Source organism: Falco biarmicus, chromosome 3 (assembly GCF_023638135.1).
Source record: "Falco biarmicus isolate bFalBia1 chromosome 3, bFalBia1.pri, whole genome shotgun sequence".
Classification (NCBI taxonomy): domain Eukaryota; kingdom Metazoa; phylum Chordata; class Aves; order Falconiformes; family Falconidae; genus Falco; species Falco biarmicus.
The window spans coordinates 94,200,960-94,215,915 of record NC_079290.1 but is presented as its reverse complement, the minus strand read 5'-3'; the positions used below and the strand labels follow the sequence as shown (position 1 = coordinate 94,215,915).

At 43.6% G+C, this 14,956-nt stretch overlaps 1 protein-coding gene across 9 annotated transcripts in view; it reads right to left on the bottom strand.

Moving 5' to 3' along the window:
- Positions 1-14,956, bottom strand: part of RREB1 (ras responsive element binding protein 1) — a 125,907-nt gene that overhangs the window by 49,782 nt on the left and 61,169 nt on the right. For all 9 annotated transcript variants that reach the window (XM_056330904.1, XM_056330911.1, XM_056330907.1 and 6 more), the window contains 2 exons: positions 12,776-12,865; positions 11,278-11,441 (listed from right to left, as the gene is read on the bottom strand). In XM_056330904.1, the coding sequence (XP_056186879.1) occupies positions 11,278-11,441; positions 12,776-12,865 (254 nt within the window). The remainder of the gene's footprint in view (positions 1-11,277; positions 11,442-12,775; positions 12,866-14,956) is intronic.

The following is a 14,956-nucleotide window of genomic DNA, read 5'->3' as shown; positions in this document are numbered from 1 at the left end:
AAAAAGCCCTCAGACACACATGCACACTTCACAGCAAGTCAAGAGATGTTCGAATACCAAACCCCCAACCATTTGGGAAACACCCTCTTACAACTGCGGAGCAATCTCAAAACAAATTTCAAGTACCACCAAATACTCCAGTGGCAACCAGCGTTGAACACTAGCACAGGATAAGCACAATGAAGCTGAACAGCAAGAAATCTCCATGGCTATGCTAGTAAGAAAGCCCTTGCAATGCATGCAGTGAAAGAGCAGGGTGGGGTGAACGGGTCCCAGGAAGGATCAGATCGGGAAGCACCGACTCACTTTAGCCACACGTCTGTAATCTGGCACAGCAGAGATCCCCCAGTTAGCGCTCCCCACGGCACCCAGGCACCACAATCCTGCCGGTGCAGCAGCACAGCTCATTATCCTTACAGAGGCCCCAGCGCTTATTAGCTCTGTCTATCAGGGCTAACATGGCCCTGGCAAGCCTCCCACATAGCAGCATGCAGTGGCCTATGGGTGTAGCAGCCCCCTTGGCATCTCCCCGGGAATTGCTGCAGCCCAAGGTGCCACACAGATGGGCCAAGCACCCCCCAAGCATCCCCCCAAGTTCAGTGTGGGCTGCCACACTGTCTACCTCCCCGTCCAATAAGGTTCTCCCAGCAAAGCAAAAATAGCCTTACAGCAGGGCGGCATACAGCATCATTACAATGACATAAGCATTATTATTTAGATCCACCAAGACTAGCTGGGTGCACTAAGGCTGCAAAAGCCACCTGTAATTACGTTCACATGACAGATTCAGATCAGAAATCATTTTTCAGTGCTACCAGGACAGTCTGCAAAGTTAACCAGTGCCACGCAGCTGCCAATACGTGATACCCAAGGATACACAATACACACACCTGCACACAAAGTATTTTGTATTTTTATCCTAGAGTAAAATTCTGCTTTGCTGTGAATAAAGGCAAGTTGTAAGCATGACTGAGAGGAAAGATACTGATCTACAAATCCAAAGAGACAGGGGGTATCACTTCTGAATAATTATGCTGTATTCACATTTAAGCAACTACTTGCTACGCAGAAACAGCAAGTTCTAACAGGCTGAGATTGATACAACTGCGTTCCCAGCCTGGCTCAAAGTTACTCCTGTTCCCTACCAGCAGTGTTGTCAGAACACCTCAAAGAAAAAAGGGAGACAAATATTTGCCTGATGATGCTGTGACAGGGAAGTGATTCAAACCGTCCCTCTGAAGCAAAGCTTCCCAAAGGATAGCAAAAGAAAGCATTAATTTGCAGTTCGCATCAACCCTTGCATAAGGGAGGGCAAAAGAGGAGGGAAATGCAGTCTGAGCTTCCCAATATCACTTCACCAAACTGTCTGCCCACAGTCCACATTAAATACCAAGCAAACTAAATTAACAATGCCAAATACTGCAAGGAGACTTTCAAACCCTAAGAAACTCTTTCATAAGGGACAGTATTAAACTAGATTCTTCTGAGGCCCCTATACTTCCTTAAGCTTGGAGACAAGAGTTTATTCACAAGAATAAAATTAAGCAGGAATAAGATTTTTAAAAGTGTACCAAAAACCTGGCCTGGGACATTCTGAACTGCTGTTTTCTTTCTTCTTTTTGGAAATTTGTGGTTTTCAGGCACAGCCTTCAGTTATCACAGTATATAATCTTAGTCAATTACCTCTTTGCTGATTTTCCAAGAAGCTTCATGTTTAAAGAAAATAAGTATTATTAGATGGTAAGGACACTGAAAGCAGTTTTAAATTTTAGCATCAGGGAAAAAAGGAGGCGGGTAAGAGAGAGAGAAAATTAAAGGATGTCAGAAGGGGGAAAAGTTTTATCCTTAAGAGCAAACACAGCTGAAGAAGTCCTAGGTATGTCCTGCCTCCCTCCAAAAAAACCTGCACCCCTTTACCAAGCAAGCATAAACCCCAGCTACTTCCCAGAACCAGGCAAAGCCCTCATCCAGTTGCTTCCCCCTCACGCTCCACTGTTGAGCAATCCTGATGGCACACAACACAGAACAACTTGCTGCGTCACACAGCTCAAGGAGGAAAAAATAGATGGCCCCAGCAATGCTGGGGACACTGCGCAGATGGGATCCGAATGCCTCCCCCTGGCACACACCCATGCAAGGAAGGTGCGCTAGAGAAGAGAAGCACATCTTCATTATGGCAGGGTCTCCACATCACCCCGCTATCAGCAGTCACCAAGTAACTCCAGGGGCAAGGAAGTAAGAGGTTATCACTGCACACACACAAGTTGTGCAAACTTTTCCCAGTGGTGCGGACGGCATCCTAGCAAAAGAGGTTTCACGTGCTCAGCCCATTTCCTCTCCTGTTCCTGAACATGTGGTCCTCCTTCCTCACCAGCAGTGACCTCACAGCATTCCCCCGCCAAGCAGAGAAGCACTAGAAAAAGGCTTCATGCCTTGTTACATGTCTCTAGTCAGGCATAGTAGCTGGAAACAGAAATGCCGGCATGACTTGTGCTGCAAGGAGTTTGGGAACTTTCGTCCTCACAGTGAAATTAATTTTGGTGCAGTCCATGAGCAATATGGATTGCCTTACTCTCTTTACCCTCAGTTTGAAACTGTCAAGATAGATGACACATGGAGGTGGCTTGATGTCAAAAATGAGCTGCAGAGAACCTGTACACTTCCTCTGTCTTAAGAGATCTTTCCACATGAAGTGCTGGAGAGCTGACTGAGGGTATAACCAAAAAAATCATGGAGAGTGTTTAGAAAACCTCATCTAACCAAGCAGCCTGAAGAACTCAGCATACCTACAGGCGACCTCAAGAAACAGAAAGCAGTATTTGCGTATTGCGTGATATTTACCAGTTGTACAATAGCACTAGTACTTTATAGACCATGTCTTTGCCTAAGCTGTGTGCCTCATGCAGGTGAGCATCATGGCTCAAAAATCTGAGTGAAAGGCCCTGGCTAAGCCCAAATGCCAAGATTCCCCTCACCATTTCTTTCTTTTCTTTTTTTTTTTTTTCAGCTAGAGAAGTTTCCCTAAATGACCAATCTACTGTTAACACATAGCCTATTTTTAAAAGTGGGGGGGAGAAAAGAAAGAGGAAAAAAAACCTGCTGACCCTGAGAGGGGGCACATTCTGCAGTTTGCTGGTTCCAGCATGCTGAACTAGAACAGGTTGAGCAGGTTAGATACTGGGGGGAGAAAAGGTAAAGCTGGAAGACATACATTAAAGGTGGAATGACAGCAACCACAAATGCAGTTTGAGATAGACTTTTTCCTCATTCTCATCAGCACTTGGCCCACGAATCTTTCCAGACAACACGAGGAACAGAGTGAACACACACTCATTAGAGAAGCGATGCAAGTATTTCTGATGCGCACGCACAACTGGCTGAGCAAAGATTACCTTAACATACAAACTCTCCCAGCAAACTTTCTCACCACCAGCATTTTCTACACAGAATCACCCAACCGAAGTACAAGCTAGAAGACAAACCACGAACTGAAATGCCAACAAAACAACACGTTACTCGTTAACCTTGAAAGCTAAGGTCTCTGCAAGAATCGTGTTAATGTCAGGATTATGGCAAAGAACTAAAAGCACCGCAACACCTTGCAAAGATCGCCTGGATTTTCTAGTGCTTGCTAAGTTAAGGCTTGTATTTATTTTGTAACCCTTCAAGGTGAGAAGGGGAAGTAACATCCCTGAGAATACTACACCTTCAGAGGAGGTGATGTTCCTGAAAGGGTACTTATGTGGAAAGATCAAGGTCTTGTGCTGCCATGTGCTTTGCAAATAGAATCTAATCTGTCAAGTGGCTTGTGCGTATTTGAACTGTGACATGGGTAACAAAGCAGCACTAAGCTACGCTCAATACGCTCTGTTATACGGAGATTTATGTTATTGCCCATGAGGAGGGTGGTATTACTTTGCTATGTCAGACCACCTTCCCTTTGGCACAAGCCGCACCAGAAACTTAAACTTACTGAGAGCAGCATGTCCCCTTTTTTGGCCTGCAGAAAACCAAAACATAAAAATCCAGAACCTTACAACGCACAAGATCAGACAAGCTATTACTTAAAGGCAAACCACACAAAATCTACGACTGAAAAGCACACTGAAGTCTTTCTTATGTTAAGGTACTGAAGAGCTCTGGAGATGCAAGTATAATGTTCTTCATTGTGTACGCTTCGGTTCTCAAGAACAATGGGGCTAATTAAGGTCTGCGTATAAATCTTAACTCTGCACTTCCTTGCTTCGCTTGATTCTAATCAGATCTCAGCATTCATGTTTTTGTGTTAACTTCCTTTGCTGTTCTTTAATGATAACTGAAGGGGGATACTGTCCAAGGCTACAGGCAGCATGTAACGCAGCTGAAATCAGGGCATCTCCTTTTGGCTCTGATGGCTCACAGAGGTACAGTGGCACAAGAACTCCTTCAAAGCCTCTTACTGCTGAAGATATCTGTGGAGGGGGTTTTGGAGCACACTCTTTATGTGTCACATGAATTAAATAAAACTTCATATAAAGTCTTTACAAAAGATGACCAATCTACTCCGAAACAGTGAGACAGACAAGTTTCTGCCTGGGACCATGGAAAAATACTGTAGTCTTCCAATTCTCATCAAAGACACAGAGAAACAAGTCTCTTAGTACTACACTATTGTTGAAAAAGCCTGACCTTTTCTTCTTCAAAACACAGGGACCACAGCACAATACCAAACATTTACTGGATATATCTGCCGACATGAGAGAGACCAAAAAAACCTTCCCTCCACCTGTTTCCCCATCCTTATTTACAAAATGTATTAGCAAAAATGTAAGAAACATTTTCAATTGCAATTAAAACCAAAACCGTTATCACATCTCACCTGTCTCCTACAACTACAGTCATCAATTACTGGAAGCAGAAATTAGTCCTTTAAGTTTGCTATCCCTGTTCAAGAACTGGGGCACTGGCATTTGCTGAAGCACTGGCATTTCACTGGCATGCTGACGGTGGTTAAATCATGCCCCATGTGTAAGGAATGGATTTGAAAGCCTGTAACACAGCCTGCTTCTTCATATTTAAGAGCACTGCCTACCAATTACGACACTGACATAATAGCTCCTTAGGAGATAACCGAAGAGACATTTCTATTGTGTAAGACAATAAGAGAGGGCCTTTTCACAGGCATGAAGTGTCAATCACTTCCAGCGTGGCGAGTTCCTTGGCCATTTGTTTTTAGCTTCAAGACCCTTGTATGTTCATTTTTTCAAAGCTACCCAACGTTTAACACCAAATTTCCACTTGGCCATCTTTTCAAACCACCAGAAATCCAAACATGTTGTAATAAGGCAGTTCCTCTACTCTTCTGGAAAAAAAACCCTCATCACCACATTTGGCTATGCTCTGCCTCCAAAACCTCCCATCTTAAGCCAATACCAAACTGCACGTGCTAGACTGCAGAGATCCTATTTGTACTTAAGAGGCTGGGCATTGTTACTGCACTGCACCCTACAAAGCACACACAACGCACTGGAAGCAGGCCAATGCCATAAATAACACAGAAGCAATTCACAGGTGGAATGCAGGGAGAGGATGGATCCAGCCAGATCTTGAGGACATGTGCCTGCTGGGGATTTGCAAAAGTCACAGGTAACCTGTATGCATGCCTGCCCATGAAACACAGACCCATGTTAAAGACAGCGGGGAAATCATTGAAGTGACGCACTTCAACCCCTATGCCTTTATCAGGATCCAACGCTCATCTTCCATCCAGTACATTGCAATCTTCTAGAAGCTTATACTCTTCATTTGTCAGAGAAGAAGGCCAGTTAAAACATCAAAATTTACAGATTACCCTCCAGCATGTGCATTTTCTGTCTTTCTCAAAAAACTCACTCAGCAACCTATACACACATAGTGTTGTTTAAAAAAAGACTTAATTTGAACATCAGAATGGTACCATATCTTGATAACAAAACCAGCTGTTTGTCTCTCAATAGCACATTGAAAAGAGAAGTTTAGGAAAATTATCTAGCACTGAAAATAAGATTGCAAATGAAAGTGCCTTCTTAATTAAAAGAAGAAATACCTTCTTTGATAGGACCCTTTTTAAGCATGCTTCAAAGCATAGCTTCTGTGATCCAGATCTTCCAATCTGAGTTTCAAAGACTTCTGCATGTGGCTGTTGCATGTGGTGTTTTGCATGTGCCAAAAAAAAAAAAAAAATATCCCCCAAACTTTGAGACCTGTTCCTGAGATGGTCCATAAATAGCCTACAAGTACCTAAGCAGAATGTAAATAAAAAGCCATTATGAAAAATTTTGCTACGTATGGGGTAAGGGATGGAACAAGAGAAAGTAGATACCCATGACATTTTGGTTTCATGTGAAACACTTCAGCTAGTTTGCATTACCGCACTTATATGGACAGCCTGGTGAACCCCAGCCGTGGACACAGCAGCTTCATTTACTAAACTGGGGAAGCTGTGGCTGAAGTACATATATTATTCCTTTACTCTTTTCAGACTTGCCACAGAGCCTTTAATAGCTACCCACTGGAAACTGGCAAGAAGGTCATTTCTCACCTCCCTCCTGGCATTTGTATCCTATTAACATTTTCAAGTTGCATGGAGAGCATATCTTTGGCAGGGAGGAAAATGTGATTTTAAAGTGATAGGCACAGACCATCCCAGTCACAGAAATAGAAAAGGAGCTGCTAGCAAAGTCTCCTACCCTCAAAGGAAACCCTTTTGGAGTAAGTGGAAGCATCACCCTTCCCCTTGAAGCCTGATGCACATTCTACTGGAATGCAACACAGCAAGCCAAGCAAAGTCTTTTCTCTACCTCTGGGTCCCTTGCTAACACTTACAAACCACCACCACCACTAAAACCTGCAGTGGTAGCCTAAATTCTCTGCATTTTGGGGAGATGCAGTGGTAGAGATGGAGTGAGAGGCTCGTGACCTCCTGTTTGGTGGAGTCTAGATCCAAAAGGGCTCCCCTCACAGTTGGCACTACTTGTAGAGAACCTCCCTAGGGGGGCTACCAGGACAGTACAGATGGAAAGCCTTTAGAGATTTCAATCTATTGATTTGAGACACTACGCTGGAAATCTCCAGCTCTTTCAGAGCTACAGAAAACTTTATGCACATCCTCCTTCCACATAGTTTATGCTCCTGCTGGAGATCTGAGAATATTCAACTTCCATTTACTGTGACCGAGAGAAAGCCACAGTGTCTGTGTCTCTAGTGCAGATGTGTGAAGATTAGCATATCCTAAAATGCAGATTCTTTTATGTACTGATCATCACAGTGGCATTCCAGTTACAGGAACTTTGAACTCAAAATTACTATGGACTAACTCCTTCCTCCAAGTTCCTAAAAAGCCCCAAGAAAACAACCCCACCAAACTGCCAAATCAGTCCCTGATGCTAGAAGGCTTGTTATTTTCAAGACTTGCTTTTTCCAGTACTAGTAAAAAATAAATGTCTGTAAAAAACTCGGCATCACCTCCAACTCTCCTCCCCCAGAGCAATTCCTGTTCCTGATACCAGACACTGACAGATCTCCCAGTTACCGTACCAGATTGCAACAACCCTCCCCAAACAGTAGGACTAGCACTGCTAAAGAGGCAGTTAGCTTGACAGCACATTCAGAAGAATGAGCAAATGAGCTTTTTGCTCAGGACAGCTAAGCATTTTCCAGGGACCTTTGACCTCTGTGACTGTCCCCACAGGAGGCTCAGGCCCCCAAACTGAGCAGTTTGGCAGCTGTAAGAGGGTTTTCTGGGATGCCCCGGGCTCATGGTTCCCTGTTAAAAATCCTGGTCAAGAGTCACCCTGGTCAGAAAAGGATGCAGGTTTTAACCTTTTTCTGAATAGTGCTGCACAAGAGAACCTTCCCCCTCCAGCCCTGTTTGCTGTGCCCATTCAACTTGACTTGCTGACAAGTAGCCAAGGAGCACAACAAAAAAGAAATTGGACTTTATGTGAGAGGCTATGACTCATTTACAAATTAAGTGTTGCATGTATTGCAGGAGTCAGGGAGGGCAGCATCAATTTCACAGGTAGAGTATACACAACACCCCAGCACAGCTAAACTAATTCAGAGAAGAGATGGGCAGAAAATGGCATTCTCACTCCACAAAAAGTCTGTTGCAAAAGAGCAACAGGAAAGAGCTCCGCGCAGTTTTCTCCCTTGATAAAGTGACAGCAGAGAAAAACTACTTTTTATGGAGATGATGGGTACCCGAGAGTGTAACAACACTGATACTTCCTAATAAAAAAAGCAACCAAAATTTGTCTCCTTCCCTCCTCTGCTCAGCTGACTGTCTAATAACCTGGCTGCTACGAAGTGGAAAAACGGATCAGAAACTTCATCCTGTGACGAACAGCAGTTAAGTACTCCTGTGGCACAGTAATTCCCTGGACAAAACCACTTTATTGGACTTTTTCCCCTAAAAGGTCTTGGATTGAAAAAAACACTATAGACAATTAAGTAAAAGCCAGAACAAGACAGAGGAGGAGAAAAAGAAGTAAGGATGTACATAGTGTGTGCTTATACGTTTTTACCCCCACTCAAACACTGGCACACTAACTTCTCCCTCGCTCCTCTCCCATGCACTGAGCGTATTTGGTGTAAATGCAGTAATACTTGAGAAGCTCCTGCAGGACCTGCACAAGCTACATTGATTCTTTAGCAGCATACCCACAACTTTCTGCTCAGCCTACAACTTCTCTCTCTGACTCCACATTCTGTGCAATGCTCCAGGGATACCACCATGCTGGCTACCAGGGGCACGTTAGAAATCTTATTCTTTGCTGGGTTGTGCATGTATCTGTCACTACTTAGATAGTGACACAAAAAAATAGCAAACAATAAAAGAACCATGTGCAAAAACAGAGAAAGAGGGACTTGTATTACCATCCGGCTGGTATGGAGGGACAGACACAGCACCACCACAAGCAAGGCCTGGGGGAGCTGCATACAAGGCAGGACCTGGCAAGCAGGTCCTTGCTCTGGGATCCTAAGGCAGAAGCAGTTTTGAATGTGATGTGAGAGGCACTCAGCCACAGTACTGGCAGGCCATTGCACCTGATGCTACAGCTAAGTTTGAGATGCCTATGAAAGAATTTACTTCATACCATCTTAGACTAGAAATACCAGTTTCGGAAGGAGGTACCCGGTGGTCAAAATTAACATCTTCCTTGTGAGTGTGTCATAGAACCAGATAACACGTTTCATTTCACTTTGCATTTATCCTCATCTACCTACTTGTACATTTACGCTTTCTACTTCAGCAACAGGATTCACTATTCACAACAAGAAAAGGTTATGTGGTGCAAAAAATCAGCGGCACAGTCCTGCCAACCACAACCCTCCTTTAGCAAAACTAGCCTGTTTCAGTGAGCTCAGGATCTTGCCTGTCACGGGTCTGGGGTCATTGGCTGCAGTGCCACCAAGCTCAGTGACAGGTTTCTGCAATGTCGCACCAAGCTGCCGTGGTGCGGGCCTTACACAAGAAGCTTTACAGAGCAGACAGGAACCTATTAGATGGGAAGAATTTTTAATAAGATTTTCCTTGCATGAACTTTGGTCCTTTTTCGAGAAGTCAGTAAATACAGCACTCCATCCTGGTAACTTCAAGCAGCATCTCATTATGAGAAAAATTTAAAACCAAACAATCTTCTCAGCAGAAGGTTCTGATCTATACTTATTCGGGGCAAGTCACTGAGCCTGGCAATTCTGGCATATTTGCTACTAAAGCAAGGTAAGGGTTGCTATACAGGGAAACTTGCATAAGCAAAGGTGACTACATCAACATCTGATAGGCCTGGAGTGAAGTCTCAGGGGAAGCTTCCCTTTCCTGTTTCTGGGAGAGGATGAGGAGATGCCTAGTGAGCAAAAACCCAAACAAACCACGCAAGCAGTCCTTCAGCAAGCATCTCGGGCTGAGGACCTGAAGACAAGTGCCGGACCACCCCAAAGTCCCAGCCCTGGAATTCAGCCTTGCATGCTGACAGTGGCATCAGCTACAACTCAGCAGCTGCCCTGCCCTCCTCATGGCAGACACAGTAATGACCCAGTCTGGCAAACATGTGGCTCGCAACACCTCTGGTCAGCTGAGTCAGACGTGTGATTTATTCACTGCCCAAGGCCAGTATCTCCTCTGAACATCTTTGTCTTTCCCTTCTCATGTTATGTGTCTCTCCAGCTCTCCCCATTCCCATTAAAGTGTAAGTTAAATACATATGGAACTGGAAAACTGCTTTCACTCCTATTTTTCCTGCTTTCACGTAACTGTTTAACCTGCACAATATGATACAGAAAAGGTAAAGCTGCAAGCAGCTATTGCTTCCTTTGTTCAGCATTACGTTATCTTTCCTACCGTCATCAAAATCACCCCTTTCATTCCATCTATAGCACACTGCTTGGAAAATGACTGGTAACAATCAAGGAAACAAGATCCCTTCCCTCCCACACAGAACCAGCCTGTAACCACCACTCTTGTCATTTTGCTTATAAGCTGGATTTCTTTCCCCCACCTGTCTTGCAGTTTCTTTGTAGGTTGTAAACTCTTTGATATGTGAACTAAAGCTATGTGGGAATTCACAAAGTCTTAATCAGCTCTGAGTTGTTACACCCATGCAAATAAATGAATAAATGTGATTTAACATTTTGTTTCCCCAGCTGACAGCTGTACATGTTGCTACAGCCCTATGAAGGAAACTACATTAAATACTTTTGGCAGCTTGGGTTACAGAGGATTTCCCTGATCTATAGTGAAGTAAGTTGTCTACAGTACAAGCAAGAACTGATGTATGTATTTAAAAACAAGATCAATTATTCTGAAGAAGCATCTTCACAATGGCACTTGGATACCTGACTAGATAACGTACAACACCACTACAGATGTTCCAATACAACCACTTGGATCCACAACTCTGAAGCTACAGAATTAGAAGCTACTATACAGCTTGGCTATGTATTTTTGTCCTCTGAGAAAAAAACATCCCATTTGTCAAAATAATAATAATAAAACCCAAAATCAATACTTCTGGATATCTGTAACAAATTTTGGTAACACATGAAGACAGCTAGAAGACCTTTCTCAGCTCTGACTTCCTCCCACAACTTAAGCATCCTAGTAGTTGCGTGTATGCATGAGATGCCACACTTGTAGATCAGACAGTCCACATTTTCCACCCAAGTGTCTTCATTCAGTTTGCAAGTCCTTCCAAGGAAATAAAACAGCCCCCTATCCTGCAATCCTTTCCAAACTCCTGGGTCATGATCAGCACTCACCTGTGCATGTTTCCATTGGTGGTGAAGGACTGTCCACATACTGAACATTTATAAGGCCTTTCACCTGAGTGCACCAGCATGTGGCGATCAAGGGAGCTCGCTGAGCTCAGAGACTTTCCACAGATGCTGCAGGAATGGTCTGTCCCTCCAGTGTCAGTGTTATGCTAGAGAAAGCAATGATTTTTTTTCATTGAATGCCCCTTCTGAAGTGCCAGTAAAATATTAGCTATAAACATCTTAAAAGTAGCTTTAAAGAGCCACTCAGCACAATACCTTATATTAAGGTGTGCCCTGTATATACCTCTCCTCCCCAGCCCTCCCCGCTCAACTCCACCCCCCCTTCATTTTTAACTCCTTAATGCACCAGCACAAGTAGCTTTCATACAGCCTGCAATGCCTGTCACATGCAGCATTTCTGCTGGGTGTGCAGCAGAAAAGGACAGAAAGGGACCCAGCAGCAACCCATCAGACAAACAGTACCTTGAGATACTTTAAGCTGTGCAGTGGTTTGGGGTTGGGCGAGTAGTAAGGGGTAAAACAGAAAGAGGATGTAATTACAACTTCATGGCAGAAGATTCACCTAAAACCAAATCCTCTTTAAACTGACTGTGTAGTAAAAAAACAGATGTAAACTGATTTTAAGTACACATGCAGACTTGCATGTCCATAAGAATGCATTACAGGGTCAAAATATGGGCATTAGCCACTGTACTATATGTGCCACTCTTTCTTACTTGCATTCAGACTTGAAGATTTCTTCACATATTAAGAAAAACCCACAAGGAGAGTAAAAAAAAAATATAAAAAATTAAGTTACAGTACAGGAGGGAAAACTGACGTACTAAGTATCTAGTGGACTCACAGTGGTAAACCACAACCTTAGCATCTAAAGCAGAACCTTCTGACACAGAAAAGGCCAAACCTTATGAAGTATGCACATACTTCAAGAGGAGCAAGAAGAGGCCTGCAGCTGACAAAAAAATTGCATAATCCATTTAAAAAGTTTATTTTTAATTCTGCCTCCCAAAATATACCCTGTGAAGGACTGTGAGGCTCTTCTATACTGAGATGATTTAAAAATTGTGTCTTCCTGCTTCTTAATTTGCATGACCAGTGAAGAATCTGTACTCAAACAGGGTAACAAAACATTATGCCTCACGATGGAAGTGGTTTTCCGGATCCTTGTGATACCTTAAGCTTATGCAGAACAGGACATACATCCTTGTTTGAGGCACTGTGGGGGGGTGGAGGGGTGTGGGGGGGTGATGTTGCCGTAGGAAAGGAGAAGAATTACCCACCTCAGGGTTGGGTTTGTGGGTGGGGTTTTTTTAAGGAAAATACAAGGGGAAGGGTAAAATAAAACCAAAACAATTGAATAAAGTTATAATGGAAGCATTTCGGGTTTGTACATGGAATTGTTTTTCGCCACTGCAAGATGCACCCTGGCAAACCAGGCACTGAGTAACAGTAAGAAATTAAGAACCAGTATTCTGCGTACCTGACGAATGTGCATAGTTAGCTGGTGCTGTGTAGTGCAAATCTTTTCACACAGAGGACAGGTATAGGAAGACTTCTCTTCTTTTGTTTCCTGTGAACAAAACAAAGCAAAAAACTCAGAAGGAATATTGATATAAAAGAACTCAAAAGCTGTTACAGCTGGGGATGGAAAAAATATAAACCCCCCTAAGTACAGAAAGGCCACTGCTAACAGAACAACTTGCACGTATACATTTATCATCCTGATGGAACTCGCAGGGAAGTTTCAGAAACTTCTGAATTTATAAATAGGGGCCATTTCAACTACCGGAGAAGTACAGCAGCTGTTTTAACAGCACACGGATACTCAGCAATAGCAGTTTAGGACAGGAAGTGAAGGCAATTATTGCGACCAGCTCAAACTGCCAGGAGGAATTTAGGTGAGCAGAAAGTAGTTCCTGAAACACTGCCAGAATATGTGGGCAAATGCCACTAATCTTCCCAAAAAAACTTGAATAAGCACAAGTTGCCAGGACTTCAGGTTTTTCACCCCATCTCAATGGCAAGGCACTAGCTCAGTGCCCTTTTCTAGGGGCTGTATGTTCTGCTCCATGGCTGACTCAGAAGGAAAAGCGGCATTTACTGAATCACCAGCACCATTTCCCTTAGCATCCTGTGTTTCTCCTGGAAGCATCCCATCCAGGCTCACCGGCCAGGCCCAACCCTTCTGAAGCTTGCGAGATCTGATGAGATCATAGAAAGAGGTGACAATGCAGGAGTGTACGTGACTCAAAAAGAACACATTATGAACCCGGTTATTCTCCACCCAGGTGAGAATCAGGAGTAACCATGGTCAAACCACGAGTACAAACAATGAAGCCGACCGGGGAGCTCAGCCTCATTTAAGTATGCCCTTGAGACACTCAGGAAAGCCGCCACTCTTCCAGCCAAGGATGAAATGGCATTCTCGCAGGAACCAAAGGCGTTTGCCTGACTTGTCCGCAAGGATGGCTACTGCATGACATAAAGGGTATTTTCACCACTTCACTAAGAAGCCCAGGCGCGGCTTCTGCACCAACGCCCATATATTAAAAGGAAAATGGTCTGGCACTGAAAATTAAACCTGAGTTTTCCCTAGAATGATGCAAATCTTCACCAGCTAGACAGATCCACCACCTGTTACCTCACTTCTTGCAACAAGGCAGTACAAAAACCATCTCTGCATGGCCAACAGGAAAGTATGATATTTATGGCACAAGGACATTTCTACTAAACCTCTTTTCTGGCTATTTTAAGTATCATTAGTAACAACATGAAAACAAGCAAAAAGAAAACTTGCCCTCAGCAACTCTTTAGCTGAGGGGGAACTGATGGATATGAGTGTATCTGTGCATTTTCCCTCTCCAGACAATTCTTTTTCCCTATCACCATCCCTGAAGTCATCAACTCAGAAGCAACCATTTCCAGATTGTCAGACATAAGCATTTGTGGAGAACACCAAGTAGAATGACTAACCCAGCTCTCTGTGACAATTTCTCTGGCATATTAGGAGGGAAGATGCTGACACAGTGTTAGAGAGAGGGGTTTTTAGTCTCAGTAAAGCAATATTCCCTCCCACATGATTTGGGGAACCATTCAAGAGAGTGCCCTACTAAAATCTAACACTGTGTTCTCAAAAACAGGGCCACAATAATTTTCTATTAACTTCTGTGACCTGTGGACACGAATGAAGAGCTATTTCCCCATTTTGCCTGAAGTAAACGAAACTTGTGACTTCACTTCTAAAAGGATCGCGACTGCAACAGTTAGGTTCTCCCACTCCTCCCTACTGCTTCTCTTGTACATCTTCTTCTAACCGTATTTCAGGGCTCTGCATCCTAAAGACAATCACTGCAGGCTGTGCAGACAGGCCAAGGCCTAACGTACTATTACTTGCAAAACATCAGAAAGTAAGCAAGAAAGTCTGCCATTATGAAGTCTGAACATCCCAAGAAAATGAAAATGCATTATTCCAGTGCCTCCCTCGTTTTTATATACAAATATATGGTTTGCACACACTGGTTCCATCCTACTTATACAACTTCCATTTTACTATACGTTGTGACCTGTGGAGTAGTGTTCAGCTCCAGTTATACTGCAGCCCTGTTAAAAGTTGGCTCAGGGCAGAGAACAAACACACTGTGCCGTGAGGAAAATCCCTGCA